General features: G+C 29.7%; 1 protein-coding gene and 1 long non-coding RNA gene across 3 annotated transcripts in view; one reads left to right on the forward strand and one right to left on the reverse strand.

Moving 5' to 3' along the window:
• LOC107447913 (kinesin heavy chain-like) overlaps positions 1 to 16860 on the forward strand; it is a 45780-nt gene that overhangs the window by 24138 nt on the left and 4782 nt on the right. The window contains exons 10-13 of one of the 2 annotated variants that reach the window (XM_087161537.1): positions 8651 to 8772; positions 10790 to 10888; positions 15019 to 15161; positions 16165 to 16292. In XM_087161537.1, coding sequence (XP_087017663.1) covers positions 8651 to 8772; positions 10790 to 10888; positions 15019 to 15161; positions 16165 to 16292 — 492 coding nt within the window. The remainder of the gene's footprint in view (positions 1 to 8650; positions 8773 to 10789; positions 10889 to 15018; positions 15162 to 16164; positions 16293 to 16860) is intronic. The other variant, XM_087161538.1, reaches the window with a different exon arrangement.
• LOC147811891 (uncharacterized) lies at positions 989 to 4916 on the reverse strand. Its single transcript, XR_015433174.1, has 2 exons — positions 4697 to 4916; positions 989 to 1295 (listed from the first exon to the last, which is right to left on the reverse strand). It is a non-coding gene; the product is annotated as an uncharacterized LOC147811891 (long non-coding RNA).

The following is a 16860-nucleotide window of genomic DNA, read 5'->3' on the forward strand; positions in this document are numbered from 1 at the left end:
CATAAAACGAAAAAAAATAGGGTGCTTCACTCCTGAAGACATTTGTATATGGAGAATAAAAAAGTTTTATTCTATTTTATTTTCATACTTTCGGTTTATGATATTATGATATTAAATATTATGATATTAAATATTATGATATTAAATATTATGATATTAAATATTATTATGATATTATAATGGTGGTATTATGATATTAAATATTTAACTTAAAAAATTTTAAATATATATTTAATTTAAAATATATCAGATACATATATATTTCATTTAAAAGTATTAAATGTAGATTTAGTTAAAAAATTTAAATAAAGTACGATTTCAATTAAATTTTTGTTTCAAAAAATTTTGTTCAAATTTTGTTGGCTTCAAAGCGTAAATTAATTTATTTAAAGTGCTTGTAACAATTTAGAATCACATTTTGTATAAGTAATTATCAGGTTAAAAAAATAATAAATAAGTAAAGAAATATATGTTTACTTATGCAATTAATGTTATCGAAAATTAATGAAACAGAGATACTTACGACACCAGAAAGGGAAGTGAAATTTGTCCGATATGAACGTTTCGCCCAACTTCCATCTACGACTACTGTCAAGAGTGGTATACCGTCCTGATCTACCTCTTTTCTTGCTACAGCTAAAGCCATTTCTTCAGCTTCTGCTAATTCCATCTCTTTCAAAGCTGTTTTTTCCCAAGCATCGCAGATTTTCTCATGTTCTTTACTATAAAGATTGTAACTCATTGCTTTAATATTCATTATAGCAAAAAACTCTTCCAAGTTGTTGAAACCGCATCCAATTGTCATAATACCAGACACAGCATCAGTGTTCACGTTTTTGGAAGGACAATCTGTGTCTTCTGACCAAACGGTTTTCATTAGATTACACATGCGACATTTGAATTTGAATCCAGAAAGTAAGCCTTTCCTTTCTTCAGATATTATTTCCATTGAAGAGAAATTGCACCCAAAATTGCTATGATTGTCTAAACTCCGTACTTGCTTCAGGAAAAAGACAATATCAATTATTCTTCTCCCTTCAAGTTCTTCTGTGCGCAAGAGTTGAGCTGGTTCGATATCATACCCTTCTTCTTGTTCTTCTCTGTGTTGCTGTACATCCTAATATTGCTCATGATGTCTTTGCTGCTGTTGCTCTCGTTGTCCTTGCTGTTGTACTTGCTGCTGTTGCTCTCGGTGTCCTTGCTGCTGTTGCTCTAGATGATGTTGTTCTTGATGTTCTAGTTGCTGTGGTTCTAACTGCTGCTGTTCAGCTAATTCTGCCAGTTCTCTCGCTTTTCTAAAAGGAAAATATAATTAACATATAATTATATCAAATTTTTTAATATCAATATATATTTCATTTTTTTTTGAATCAGACATTTTTTTCTCATTTATTTCCTGCTGAAAATTTTATTTTTGGTCACTGCGTGATGTATGCTTAAATATATTTAAACTATTTGCCCTTTTAGTGAACGGAAATATTAACTTACTGTCATGAACTAATCCAATTTGTTATAACTAGAGCCCGGATTTTGATGACCTAAAAAATCCCAATAAATGCCCTTAAAAAGTGAAAAAAATGCCCTTAAAAAGTGCGAAAAATGCCCTTAAAAATGCGAAAATTGCTCTAAAAATGCCTTTTGACATGACTTAAATAAAGTAAAAATATTGAACTAAAACAATGTTTTACTCTTTAAAATTATTATGAGTCATTTCAAAAAATATAAAGCAATGCAATACTTGTTTTACGTTCATTAAAGTATGAAAAATATGTTTTATATCCTAAAATAACAAAGAAAAAAAGGAAAATATACTGACTCCAAAACATTTTCATTTTGTGTAGAAACTTTAATGAATTGACAACTTGAATCTCATAATATTACTAAATATCAGAATTACATTGGATTATTAAATTTTTTTTGATATTTTGAAATGTAAACGAGCGTCTCTTGTCTAAAAGTAAATTCTTATACCTGAGAAGCTTCTTTCAACGTCTACTGATGTTATTCTAGAGATTTTCCTCACTGTTTAGAAGCCAGTGAAATAATAAAAAATGATAAAAAATAATAAAAATTGGAAAAAATTTAAAAAATGTTTAAAAATGCAAAATAAGCCAAAAAATTTAATGAAAAATGCCCTATAAATCTAAAAAAATGCCCTAAAGGACAAAAAATGTCCAAAAATGCAAAAAATGCAAATGTCATCAAAATCCGGACCTTAGTTATAACAATATATCTGTAATATAAAATGTCATTTTAAAAAATTATTAGTAATGAAAATATTTATATGTTCAGTATTAGGTTTTAGCCGAATCATAAAGGGAATGTTTGCACGAACACAAGAACAGAATGGCTTTTAGTAGTATTAATGTGAATGAATTCTACTAAAATTTGTGAATGAATACTACAGTAATTTCAACTTTCGTAGAACAAAAAACTATTTCATGTCATGAAATAACTGTTGATTATTAGTTAATAAGATGTAAATAAATCACAAATTAAAAGAATATTGTTTTTTTTTACTTTTTTATTTTTTATTATTATTATTATTTTTTTTTTTTTTGTAACTGGTAGATTTTGCGGAGTTCGATTAATGATGAAGATGTAAATACAGATCATACTTATTCGTTAGCTCTAAATTTGTTGTGCCAATATTTTTTTCTATTCAATTTCAAATTAAATAAAAAAAATTACACGTAATTTGTTTTACCAGCAATCATTGGGTATATATATATAAAGCCCAGATTTTGATGCTCGGAGTTTGAAAAATCTCAACTAATGACCTTAAAAAGTACACAAAATGCTCTAAAAATGTAAAAATTGCGCTAAAAAGGCTTCTGACATGACTTAAATAAAGTAGAAATATTGAACTAACAGAATGTTTTTCTCCTTAAAATCATTATGAGTCATTTAAAAAAGTATAATGCAATGCAATATTTTTTCTACGATAATTAAAGTTTGAAAAATATGCTTTATATCCTAAAATAACAGAAAAAAAGAAAAATATATTGTCTCCAAAGCATTTTCATTTTGTATAGAAACTTCAATGTAAATACCGCAAAAAAATAATGAAAAGTGGCAAAAATTAACAAAAAACTTTAAAAATGCTTTAAAATGCAAAATACGCCCCAAAATTTAAAAAAAAAATTTCCTATAAATCTAAAAAAATGCCCTATAAATCTAAAAAAATGATCTAAAGGACAAATATTGTCCGAAAATGCAAAAAAAAAAAAAAAAAAAAAATGCAAATGTCATCAAAACCCGAGCCTTATATATAACCCTTCACAGTAGCATGTTATTAGAATTCACGCAGAACTTTCTTCAATAAACTTTCTCATAAAATTATATAGTAGTCATAATTTCAGTCAACACAGAAATAAACCTGAGTAAAATGACTTAATTAAAAAAAAAAAATGAATCAAATGCTTATATTCCTATTATATAACGTTAGCACTACGCTTTTGTTACATTCTATGGAATCCTTGAGTTGACACAATTTATAGAAGAGCAGGAAATAGAATAAGTTATAACTACAACCCACTCTTGTGTCAACTGGCTTTAGTCTTCCCTACTAATATTTACAAGTTACAACATAAAAATAGTAACACCTTCGTTCGCCCAAATTTTATTCATTTTATTTAATTTCATCATAATAAAAAAAAACAAAATCTTAGGAAATCTTACCGATTCAGAAAAGAAATTTTTAACAGAGTGTAACTTTATAAGATTAAAGCTTTACAAGTTTTAAAACAAAAATATTTTTTTAATTCAGCATTTGATTGAGTGTCGCAAATAAATATTTATTAATTAAGCGAATAAATAAATGAAATACAAGTTAAAATAATTCAATACAGATTCATTTATGAAATTATTGTAAACTGAAATATCCTCTTTGCCACACTTTCAAGCTTCTAAACATCACTTCCAGCTTCGGCGTACAACTAGTAGAAGTTAAATGCTTCATAACCAAGTATTTAAGCTATTAATTTATTTTAGTATGAAGTCTTTACTTATGATAACTTTATTATACACAAATTTCAAATCGGAATGCGAGGAAATAAGAAAATAATAATATTGTAAACGTGAATAAATAATATTTTCAAGAAAATCTAAACAGAATATTTTCTATCGGTCTGATAGAAAATGGTAGTGTTAAAATTTAAACATGTTTTTTTTTTTAATCCAAAGGCAAGAAAATAATACTATTGCGATAGAAAAGGTCCATTAAAATAAACGTGTCAAAATTAATTTTTCATTTAAAGAAAAATGGAAGAAAAAAATTCAACTTTTCAATTTAAAACAGTTTTTTATATTTACCAAAAAAAGTAATTTTGCAAACCAATTGAAAATTAACAAAAAAATTATATTTGAACAGCTTTCTCAATATTTTTATTTAGTTGTTTATTTTGTAATTATACAACTATACAAAATAAATAAAGGTTATAATTAAAAAAAAAAAAGAATTTCAAAAATATAAGCATTTTTTAACATTTTTTATTATAATTTTTGGTAATATTTAAAAATTTTGAAATTAAAATATCCAAAAATGATTGAATTGGAATTACATAACATCGATGAAAAAAAAACGACTTTTATCGCACATAGAGAATTGAGCAACAAAAGAAATGGATTTTCAAAAACATACATACATTCTAAGAAGAAATGGATTTTTGAAAAACAAAAATGAAAATAGCCTTACCTTTCTCTCCAGGCTTTCAAATTTTGACCTTTATTTTTCTTTCTACGTGCAGACAAATGTAAATCACGTTCTCTTTTTCTAAATCGAGGCATCCTGGCTAAATCTTCTTACATCAAAGAAATTTAAAATTTTTTTTATGAAATCATGGTATAAAAGTAAGTAAAGGTTGCTCTGTTACTAATACGACGCATCGCAACGAATGGTAACGAATGTTTGAAAACTCGACAGTTTTGCACGTTCTTATATACAGAAAAGGAGATGAGTGGTATGTTAATCACTTTTAGTTACATGATCATGCTAAAATAAATTAAATAATTGAGCCTTTAGAAGTGCTGAAGATTTCTATTCATAGGTGTTCCTAAATAACGAGGCTTCACAAAAGCTTCGAAAAACGATCACCCTTCCAGTAATGTACCATTGAACCGTGATCTCCCCTTTTCGCTTCTTTGAAAACTAAAGTATTGTGTAAGGAACTAACTCGACACCTGTGAGTTTAGCCACGCTAATTATTTTGCAAAAGATAGTTTAGTATACATAAATTTACCTGTCTCTTGATGGAAAAGGTGTGCCCAGGCCAACAAAAAGGATAAGTACTCTTGAGCACTTTAGTCTCTTACTGATTATACCGCAAAGGACGTGTAATCGAAATATCTATATGTCAAAGAGGCAGTAGAAAATATAAATTTAGGATAACATAACAACGTCATAATAACGTGCAGAAAAATCAACTTACTTAAATACTTGATGATACTAATAACTTGATGATGATAATGATAATAATAAATAAACTGAAAAAAAGAAATGTGGAGAGGAAGCTTAGTTGTGCGCCATTGTAAAGAAAGTCAAAGCCCACCAGGGACTGTAGAGTTAGAAAATAAGAATATCTAACTATGTATAAAAATCAAATGATGCAGCGGCTATTTTGTAATGCTAATTTCCAATCTTTTTCTTCGTTTTCATCAGCATAAATAACACTTATACAAATATTCGAAAAAATTTTATATCCCAAATTTATAGGTATCTTCAAATTATTTTAAAGATATTGCTATTCATTTTTCTTATTTAACAATGCTATATTATGACGTTTATTATTTTGAAAGTTTTCTAAATTTAAGTTTTACAACGAGTCGTTTCTCTCTAATAACGTAATTTCATGATTTTCTCTCATTACGCTACATTTTAAAAAATAAACTTATTTTAGTCAGTGTCTAAGTTTATTAACCGTCTTACAACTATAAATTTTTAGTGTGGTTTACATTAATATACCATTATAATCACATAATATATCAGCCTGTAAGCAAAAATATGGAATTACGGTTTTTGACACAAATATATTGTAACAATGTACCTTTAATTTTCCAATGTTATTTTAAGAACTGATTAATAAGCAAAATTAGCTATGTTAAAAAATAAATATTTATCTTATCATAATGAAATGTTTGAACATTTTTGGTACCACAGAGTTTTTTACCTGCACAAACAATCCGCTTTGTGGTTCAACAGTCTTCCACCTGCATGACCTCACCACTACACTGTTCCACATATTTTTCCACATTTATAATTATTATTAGTCAGTGATCACAACTACGAGTTACCACATAGTATTCCACCTGTATTCCATTTTTAAATTATTTTTTTTAATATTATGTGCTGATTTCATAAAAAAAAAACAAAATGTATTATTATTGGTACAAGTTAAGCAGATTAATGTTGGTACTAATTAAACAGATAACTGTCTTAAATTTACGACATTCGAAACGGTAAGTTCATCGATTTTTTCGAACTACAATAGATAGTCTCTGCTTAAATTAATAAAATTTACTATAATTTTTGAATACTTCTATAAATAAAAAAAATTAAAGATATCCTTGGCGATAGAGGTAAGAGTCATCCACAGAATTGAGTAAATAATAATAATAGTAATAATAATAAAAAAAAAAACATATTTTCGGAGGGAGTTTAGTTTTTTTTTAAAAAAAAAGAAAATTAAGTTTATCGAAAATAATTTTATTTATTTAATAATAAGAAAGAAATTAGAAAAGGGTAAAAGAATTATGAATTTTGGTCACCTCAAAATATTTCAATACTTGACGAATCCTATGACAATAAATGTAAAAAATAAAATAACTGTAAAAATTAAAAAAAAAAAAACTAAAATTTTTATATTATTTTGCATGAAAATAATAGAAATCTTATTTGTATTAGGACAATTTTAATAAATTAATTAAGTGTTAATAAGCCAATTATTGATTGGCAAAAAATTAGCTTTTCAAAAAACATTTCTATTTTAAAACGATAAAAATGTTTAATAATGATCAAGATCTATTTAAATTCTTAGAATTAAATAAGGACATGAGTTCCCATAAGCTTAATTTTTTAATAAAAATATTTTTTCACGCCTCTTCTATTTAGCAAATAAAATTTGTGTTAATTTTGGCATTAAATTTGAAAATGCAACTGTCGAATTGAAGTAGATTCCATGTAATACGCAAACAGCAATATTTGAGATTTCTTGAAATAGAAAATTTACATAATTAAAAATAAAATATGAATTTTTATTGATTGAATATCCAGAGTTGTTGTGCACCCTTTTGATCCCCTTGCGGGTATTTATGAATTTATAGCGCCTTTGTCATTAAATAAATTAACAAAATGAAACTACGTGAATGAATTTTTAAAAAAAGAAAAGAAAGAACGAAAAGAATCTTTGCGTAATGAGTGGTCAGTTTTCACTTTCTACTTTAGTAGAAAGTGATTGGTTTCCCCAGAAGATTTTCCTTCTAACTGGTCAATTAGGACTTACACCACTTCCCTACTCACAAGATTAGGCGGGGTCAAAGCGTTTGGGCGGGTCTCAAAAAAATTAAATGAAATAATGTGTTTTTTATCAATATCTATAATACTTATACGAATGAATTTTTTTTCAAATGCTTTGTAAAAATAGTTGCTTGATGGACGCGTTGTCAAATATTTCAAAAATCTTGTAGTTTTCCCGCAAAAAATAATTTAAAATTTCTCATTAAAAAAAATGAATTTTCTTTAGCACTTATTATTTATTATCGCAAGAAATAATAAAAGACCCCGAAGCATATTTTTATTTTCTTGTATAAAAAATTAATTGTTATGATATATCCCTAATAGTTTTAATGGAAAAGGTAGCGAAAATTCCCCCATAGACTTAACATTACGGAGAGTTTTCAAGATGGCGCAGGTTGAGGCCTCTTAAGCATTCGGTTACAAGAGGATAATTCGAAGCGGTAAGGGGGAAACTCTCCACAAGGTCACGAGCACGTGATTTTTCCGCAGTGCTCTGAATTAAATATACAAATTTGGCTTCTGCTGATAAATCTGGGACATCATTAATTTTTTTAAACAAACTCCAAAATCCAATCCACCCTTTAATTAAAACATCATACTTTGGTAATTCTATCTTCGGTAATCTAGCAGTCTTTTTATTTACCGATTCAGTAAAGGTATCATTATTATTTCTCAACAGTTGCTGACTGAGCAAATCCTTAGTTAAACGCTCCACTTTCGTTTTGAGCATAACGTATTTGTCTGCATACGAAGTTATTTTTTCATATTCAGAATGAAAGTCGTGTAACGCACATGCATTAGAAAAGTTCTGTTTTGGGGGTTGCATTTCCGACACTATTCAAATGATTTGCCACAATAGTTTAAAATTTAAGTATGCATTTAATGATTAAAAGCAGCTTTTAACTTGTAATTTTAATACACAAGCTTTAGAAAAATTTAAACGGTAAAATTTTAATTTCTTTATTAAATAATTAATACAAATCAAATATTATTTAGCCGCATATTTAAGTTTGATACTAAGTTTTCCTGAACTTTGATGGTATACTAGATAATTACCTAATAGTTTTAGTGTTAGTATTTTTTTGAATACTGATATTTAATTATAGCATTTAATAATAAAATAAATGTTCATTACAGGTTACAATAAAACAAGTTCCAGAAGCCATGCGATATTCCAAATAAAGATTATCCAAGCAAGTGTAGACGGAAAAATAACTGCAGGCAAGCTCCTATTAGTCGATTTAGCTGGAAGTGAAAAAGTAAGTGAAATAATACACTCCAAATACACGTTTTGTTACATATAAGAAAGTCACACTATAGAATAAGCTACAATTGAACTCTGATTTAACAATTCTCATTTTATCCATTTTCCTCCCTTAACGATTAAAACGTAGGCTAACGGCTACCGAAATCCGAGTTAGTTCAAATACGGAAAGTGTGTTATAGCAAATTTTTTCCCCAGACATTTTATTCTTTTTAGATGAATTTATGAAAAGACATAAGAGAGAAATTCATTTGTGTATTTATCAGAACCTTTGTTTAGATATGAAACTTAAAAATAATCAGAATACCGTCCCATATCCGGACGTCCCTTTCCCGGACACTTTTTAACAATCAAAATAAACAAACATCTCTCCATCCCCTTTCCTTAAATAAAAAAAAGAAGAAAAAAAGAAGACACATTTTCTCTTTTCCGCATCGAACCCATGAATCACCAGAAAGGGGAAGATCTACCAAGACGCTCCTCCCTTGGAATGTAGGAAAAAGAGAGAGATTTGTTTTCAAAAGACCGCAACTGAGTCCCCTCCTTTCCCATGCAGGTGGCTAGTAAAAGAGGCATTTCCTGGAACCTTTTTATTGAAAGAAGAAATACTGTGGAAAAGGGTAAACGGGGCAAGCGTTAAGGTGGAGTCAAAATGGAAAATTTGAATAGGTCTAAAAGGATATAAGTCCTTGAGAAACAAAACATTCGTTCTTCCCCATACCATGTAATATTTAGGAGGCGGGGGGAAAAGGGGGTAACATTCTCTCTTTAGCAGATTCTTTCAGTCATAGAAGAAAAAATAAAGAGAACCCGATCAGCGTGCCCCGCCTTTATGCTTGATTGATAGCCAATGATTGGAGAGAAAACAATAATTTGTTACTTCCCCACCCTCAACTTAAATGATCTCCTCTTTACACTTATTTTCTTTCACAAATAAGGAGGAAATGAATTTTTCACCTCCACCTACCCACTTTAATGAATGACGGGATTTCCCTTTCTTGCTTCAATCATTCTAGTTAAAAATGGCGGATTATTATTTTCATATGTCAATTTTTTTTCGTTTTCTATATTGTAAGCAATAATATTTTTTTTGTAATATTTCATATTTTATTGATTAGATATTCTAATACTAAAACATTATTCCCCTTAAAAATAATGTTTATTTATTTTTTGCTTCTTAGATTTAGATCATTTTAAGCTTTGTTCCAGAATGACATGAATTTCCCCTTCCTGCTTGAATCGTTCTAGTTCAAAATGGCGGATTAATATTTTCATAACTGTTAAATTTTTTTCGTTTTCCATATTTTCAGCAATAATATTTTTTTTCTAATATTTTATATTTGATTTAGATATTCTAATGCTAAAACATTGTTCCTCTTAAAAATAACGTTTATTTATTTTTTGCTTCTTAGATTCAGATCGTTTATTAAATCATTTTAAGCTTTGTTTACCTCGGGGGTCTATTATACGGAAAAATCTATTATACTGACTTCTGGAAGTCCCACCGATTCCGGATACGCGACTTTACACTGTAGTGTATTTTGCGGGGGTTCATTCGAACACTAGATCTTGGTAGTGTTTGTTTTGCATGGTATTTTCTTGGTATTGTTGTTGATTAAGTGGGCATTGCTTATGAGTTAAAATAAAATATACAAGCCAACTTTATGGATGCTTTATATGTTGTAAGACAACACTTTAACCAAGTTTCTGCAAAATATGGTCGAAAAATGCTTTCAAAATTTGGAATTTCTAAGCACATCTGCAATAAATTCGCTCCATTTCTAGAGGCAGAATTAAATATGTAATCCATTTTCTAATTATGGATATTTTTGTGTCGTTAAATATTAAGACTGTTCCAAAAAGCTATTGTAAAAAAATTTTTATTTTGGTCCCCCATATTAAGATAACCTCTGGTATTGCGAATGGATTTTTAAGTTATTACGAGTTCTTTAAATCTAGGTCTTACTCTATATACATATTTCTATAATGTTTGTTTCTTTATTTTAATTTAGCTGGAACAAAGTGACTCAGCAACCAAAAAAGAATCAAACAACATAAATAAGTCACTTAGTGTTTTGTCTCGTGTAATTTCTGCATTAACTAGTAATACAGTAAGTAAATATTTATTTCTTATCTATTTATTTCTATCTGCCCAACAAAATCGTCAATTGTCTAGGACAGTGGTTCCCAACCTTTTGCGGACCATCGCCCCCCTCTTGGGGTTGGCTGACACATATCGCCCCATTCTCTTTTTGCTCAAAAAAAACCACTCATTGTTGCTTGTGAGCAGCCAAACACTGAAAATATGCTATGTTATTTGATTTTAATTTAAATTGTAATGCAAATAAGGAGGCACATTTATCCTGTCATTTTTATTAATTAAAAAAAAATTGTGCATCTTTTTTTTTTCAAAAAGAAATGATATTTAAAACGGAATAATCAAAACAAAAGTAAATTTTTTTAAATTAATATTTTAATGTAATCAAGAAAAAGTTAAAACGTTAACAACTAAAATTTGAGAAAAAAAATGAGGAGGGGGAAAATACATTTTTACCACTTTAATCACTGCCCTGTGCTTAGCGTATTTCAAGTAAAAGCTTGAATGTCAGGTTTTATGCTCGTCAGATTTAAACGCGAGTCTCCTTTGAATCAAATGTCCAACCTATCTCCTTAATTTGTGAGCAGCTGGAAGACAGAACTAAATCCTCTCTCCACTAAATAGGTTGACGGGAACGAGATGAGAAGCGGCTCAGTTTGTTTCCACAATTGTGGATAAGTGTCCATAAGCTTTACCCAAGCTAACTCGTAACCGTATTTTTTAAAGACGACATAAGCCTCACAGTCATACTTCAAATCTGAAATCTCAGTCTACAAAGAGGAAGTGAGCTTATCCACAACTTCAAAAGAGAAAGGATCGAAAAGCCAATCCGGAATTTCTAATTTCATCAAATCTTAAAGTCATGATACCATAACTGATCAAGGTGATCCGTAAAAATTAAGATTTTATTTTCAAGGATCTCGATATCTGCCATTGAACACTTTTTAAGAGTTGGAAATTGCATTAGCTCTTTGCGATCAATGTTTGACTTGTAGATATCAAACTTGGCGATGAATGAAGATATGATTCCCTTAGCCTTGATAATGTTCATTTTATTTCCTTGAAGTTTTACTTGGATTTCGTTTATTTTTTCGAAAATATCCGTGAGGTACGCAGTTTCTAACGAATCCAGCAATTCGAAGAAACGGCTCAGTTTCCTTCTGAAAGCCATCTCACAGCTGTATGTAGGAGCAGGAATTCGAAATCTTCATTTTCATGGCAAAGCTCTCGGAACAAACGGTTATTAGGAGAATTAGCTTTTATTTTATTGATGCCAGAAATAATCAATTTTTCGCAGCCAAAAGTTGACGATGAATGACATAATGAATGGTGAGATAACTTCCGGTACTTCTTTTTTAAGGTGACCCAGAAACCCAGTATGACAACCAGACATGGTTGGAGCACCATATGTTGCACAAGCACTTACATTTGTGAGGGGAATTTCTTTTACCTCAGAATATTCTTTGACCAATTTAAAAATCGACGATCATTTTGTATCTGTGTTCAAAATTCTTGTAAACAACGTTTCCTCGTTAATCTCCTTACTCTCATTTATGAATCTCACGTAAGCTAAAACAGCTTTGTTATCTATCACAATTGATTCATCAACCTGCAACGCAAATTTACCTTCTTTCAGAAATTTGATGAGTATTGATTCAACGTCGGCTGCCATCTCATCAATACGTCTGGAAACAGTATTATTGCTCAGAGGAACAGAGTGACTTATCACATTTCCGCCTGCGATACCAAAACGTATGACGAAAACGATCCTGCACTTGAATTTTTTTAAATTTTTAACTATCATAATTCTTTGTTTACACCAGAACCATAGGTTTCATATATATTTTCAATTTCAATCTTCATCAATAGCTTCTATTATTAATATTATTAGCAATTTTTATCTTTTGAATACTCGTCGCCCCCTGATCGCCCCCCTAAGGATTATCGTCCCCCATGAGAAGCTCTATCGCCCCCTTTGGGGCGATCGCCCCCAGGTTGGGAACCACTGGTCTAGGACATTATCGGCAGCTATAGTAACAAGGTTAAACTACTAAAAAGCAGGGAATAGTCCATGTTTTTTACGAAAACCGAGAAAATTCCTACAATATACCTGGAAAATAACCAGTCATATAATTGCCAGTAACAGTAATCAGTTATTGAGACTATAGTTAAATAATTCTAGCACTACAATTATTAGTCACATTTTAGTTAAACTGCCATATTACCATCCTCATTCAATAATATGTTTTTTGTGCTTATATAATCTAATATTTGGCATTTACAAACATAAAAATGGTTTTTTGATGAAAAATTGCTCTGTAATGATAAAATAGGGTCTAGATTTTCATTGAAATTTGCCTTATATTCCTGGAATAGTCAAGTAATTTTTTTTCTGAATTTGAGTGGAGATCCTGTTGAAATTGCGCGAATTATTCTCCTTTGAAATTTTAAGAATTGCCAAAAGGCATTTGATATACGTTTAAAACAAGCCCGACCATCATTTTACACAATAATTTAGTTAACTATTCTAAATGTCACACATCATTCTCCAAATTTATTCACCAACTAGCTGCAGATTGGTGTAAGCTTTATGTATTCATTATTGGTGGTAAGATTTAACTACACTCTTTGACGTATGTAATAATGCTTAATTCGTTATTAATTTTATATAAAATAATCATTCACACAATTTACAGAGTTTTTCAACACCAAATTTGTTGTTTTCTTAGGCCATTAAGGGATTGGGAGTGCGATTGTTTTTGTTTTCCAGTGGCGCAATCTAAGGCCGAAAATTCGACTTCTACCAATCCCGTTTATACAATGGGCCCATTCATGCATCCATCCATCCACATATCGCAATTTTGACCTGAATCAGAGTGCAATCAGTCTAAAATCCTGTATCCCCAGAGGTATAATTTGTTAAGGGAATATAGAGGACTTTGTTACCCGACAGATTTAGCTTACACCTGTCACCACTTACTGTACTTTGCTAGCCGGCTGGATTCTAACTTCCTTTCTCACGAGAGCGAGTCAAGCGCCCTACCAACCAGGCTATCCCGACCCGATTCCAAATTTGGAGAGATATTATACCTCTGTTTCTACAATGCAGACAGTAAACATGTGCTGCAGAATACAAAATTTTTTTGTATTTATTCTTACTGTTAATTACACCAGGAGACAAGAACTAGTTGCTAGTCAAATTTAGTGATCATTTTCATATAAAGCTTATTTAGGCCTCTTCACTCTGTCTGCATATTGGACAATAAGATAAAATTTTTGATTTTGGTAAAAAAAATATTTGAATATTTTTTTTTTATCGTAGGATATATTATAGCATTCATACAATTGGAAATTAAATTATAACTTTAATACACTACATAAAAAATAGCTTGACCATTTTTAAACCAACTTCCCTGGATTTTTTTCTCAAATGTAAAGCAATAAGATTACATTAGTGTTTTTACGTGAATAATTTTATAACAACTCTAAACATAAAATATTTAATAACAAAAAATCTATTTATGTACGATCAATTATATTATAATCAATTCAGTATAAGATCAAAATTTTGATTTTGGTAATTTTTTTTTTTAATATTTTTTTTTGAGGATATACTATTTATTTATTCAATTGGAAATTAAATTATGACTTCACTAGACTATATGGAGAAGAGCTTTACCATTTTTAGAACTTCTCTATATTTTTCTCAGCTGTAAATCAATAAGATTACATTAGTGGTTTTACTTGAGTACCGGTGGCTGTGCGGTAGTGCTTCGCGCTGTCGTGCCACAGGTCCCTGGTTAGATCCTCGGGCCGGGCACGGAACATCTGCTCTTACATCCCAGAGCCCAAGGTCAAGAAAACTGAGATGGGCACAGTAGGCCTTGGCCCTCTAGGGCTGTCGCGCCGCTGAGTTCAGTTAATTTTATAACATCTCTAAAAATAAACAAAAAATAATTTATTACAAAAAATCAATTTAAATTCTAGAATAACGTGTAAATGATATTTCCAATTTCAATTTTGTGATGACTTTAAATTTTGCATATTTCAAAATATTGTTCAAGTGGAAAAAATCTGGCCTCTTAGTGCAATAAAAGTCTTATTGAAAACATATTTAGAAAGTAATTGTGTTTTTATTCTTAGAAGGAGTTACCTCCATATAGAGAGAGTTGTCTTACGAGATTGCTGAAGGAGAGCTTAGGTGGAAACGCCCGAACCATCATAATGATTTGTATTAGACCTTCATCTAAAAGTGAAACGAAACATTCAATGGAATTTGGAATTCGGTAGGTGTTGCAAGTTTATTTATTATTTTTTAATACAATCAGACACTTAAGTGTCTAATTGAATGCCTATTTGAATGACGAATTAAATGCCTATTGATATTCGAAATTATGAGTAAACATGATACATAAAATTTCAAAATGTTTAATGTCAATCATAACTGAAAAATATTGCAATTTTTCTATTTTGATGACTATAAAAATCCCTTAAATTCTCTGTGTGTAAAATATTTAGTACATTATGCAACAGTTATCATGAAATTTATATTATTTTGTAAAATCTAGAGGATTTTTTTCGAATCCATGCTGACACTATTTTTAAAACAGACAACCTGAAATTCTAAGGGAAAACACTGATAAACCCGGAAATCACAAGGGGATTCGTTATTATTTTTTGATATTAACAGTATAATGGCAGCACTCATTTCACAATTATTATTATGCGGGTAAACGTTTTTGAATAAACATTTATCTCATAAAAACTTCTTTTAACATTAAATAAATGTTCTAATAAATATTAATAGTTAATAATTTTATTATTTCCCTATTCTAATGAACAAACAATTATTTTAATCTAAATGTTTTAAAAAAATAAAAGAATAAACAGTAATTTATATTAATTTGCGTTTAGAACATTTTAATGAATTTCAGTAAATATTGCGAAACATTAGACATGAAATAATGCACAATTTTTGCTCAAAAAAGAAATTTTTCATTTTTAGGGAAAAGTTTTGAATCAATCTGTAAATTCTTATTACATGCGTATAAACACATGCAGAGATAAGTAATTTGTTTTTATTTCTATTAAAAAATTTTATTTTTAGTTATGAAATAATTTAGCTTTGAAACTTTTCAAGTTTCTTTCTGAAAATCGCAAGGAATTGGGTGTGTGGGGGAAAAGTGACCGCCTAAAGAAACTATTTGAAAAATATTTTTTGATAATACTGACAGTAACTCTACAATTTAATATAACAACGCTAATATAGATATATTGTTTTCATTCTAGAGCTAAAAGTTTACAAATAAACATGCCGAAGAAATGTCGATCAGAACTGTCCGAACTAAGAGAATATCAGAACTTATCTAAGAACTATATAAAGAAGACGAGTTATGAGCTGCAAAAATGGCGAAGTGGTAAGCTTAGTATTATAATTTTTTTAAACTTTTTGCTTTTAAATAAATGTAAAAATTTGATTAACTCCTGACTGAAGTGTTTTCGGACAAATTTGCCTTACATGGAAAGGAAAATCTCGAAAACCTCTCATGGTTAGCCTAACGACAAGGGAACTTTTATCCATGATGCGTCTACCACAGAGGATATTTTACGTCAGCACTGTGGTCGGTGCAAGTCGGATGCAGAATTCCTATCGACCAGCCCATAGCTGAGATTTGTCCCCGTTCACCAATTGTGGAAGCCTTCCCCTACATGCTCTAAATTGAAGCAGTTGGCTAAAATTCGCCAAAAAGGATATTTTCCCATGGGTATCGCCAAGTCACAATTTTACAGCAACCAAGCTACTGCCATGTGGGGGGGAGGGTGCTCTGGATTCAGTGGGAAGGATTCTTGCACTCTCATCTGCAACTGTACTTCATTTTGCAAGATATTCTCTACCCCAGGCTTCATTTTCTTCCTCAAAAAAGGAACCGAAACTTCTCTCGAACTAAACATTGCTAAATTTTAATAGCAGAAGAAAATTAATAT

The sequence above is a fragment of the Parasteatoda tepidariorum genome, chromosome 4, assembly GCF_982258835.1.
Source record: "Parasteatoda tepidariorum strain Cologne lab strain chromosome 4, Ptep-v5.0, whole genome shotgun sequence".
Taxonomy (NCBI): Eukaryota; Metazoa; Arthropoda; class Arachnida; order Araneae; family Theridiidae; genus Parasteatoda; species Parasteatoda tepidariorum.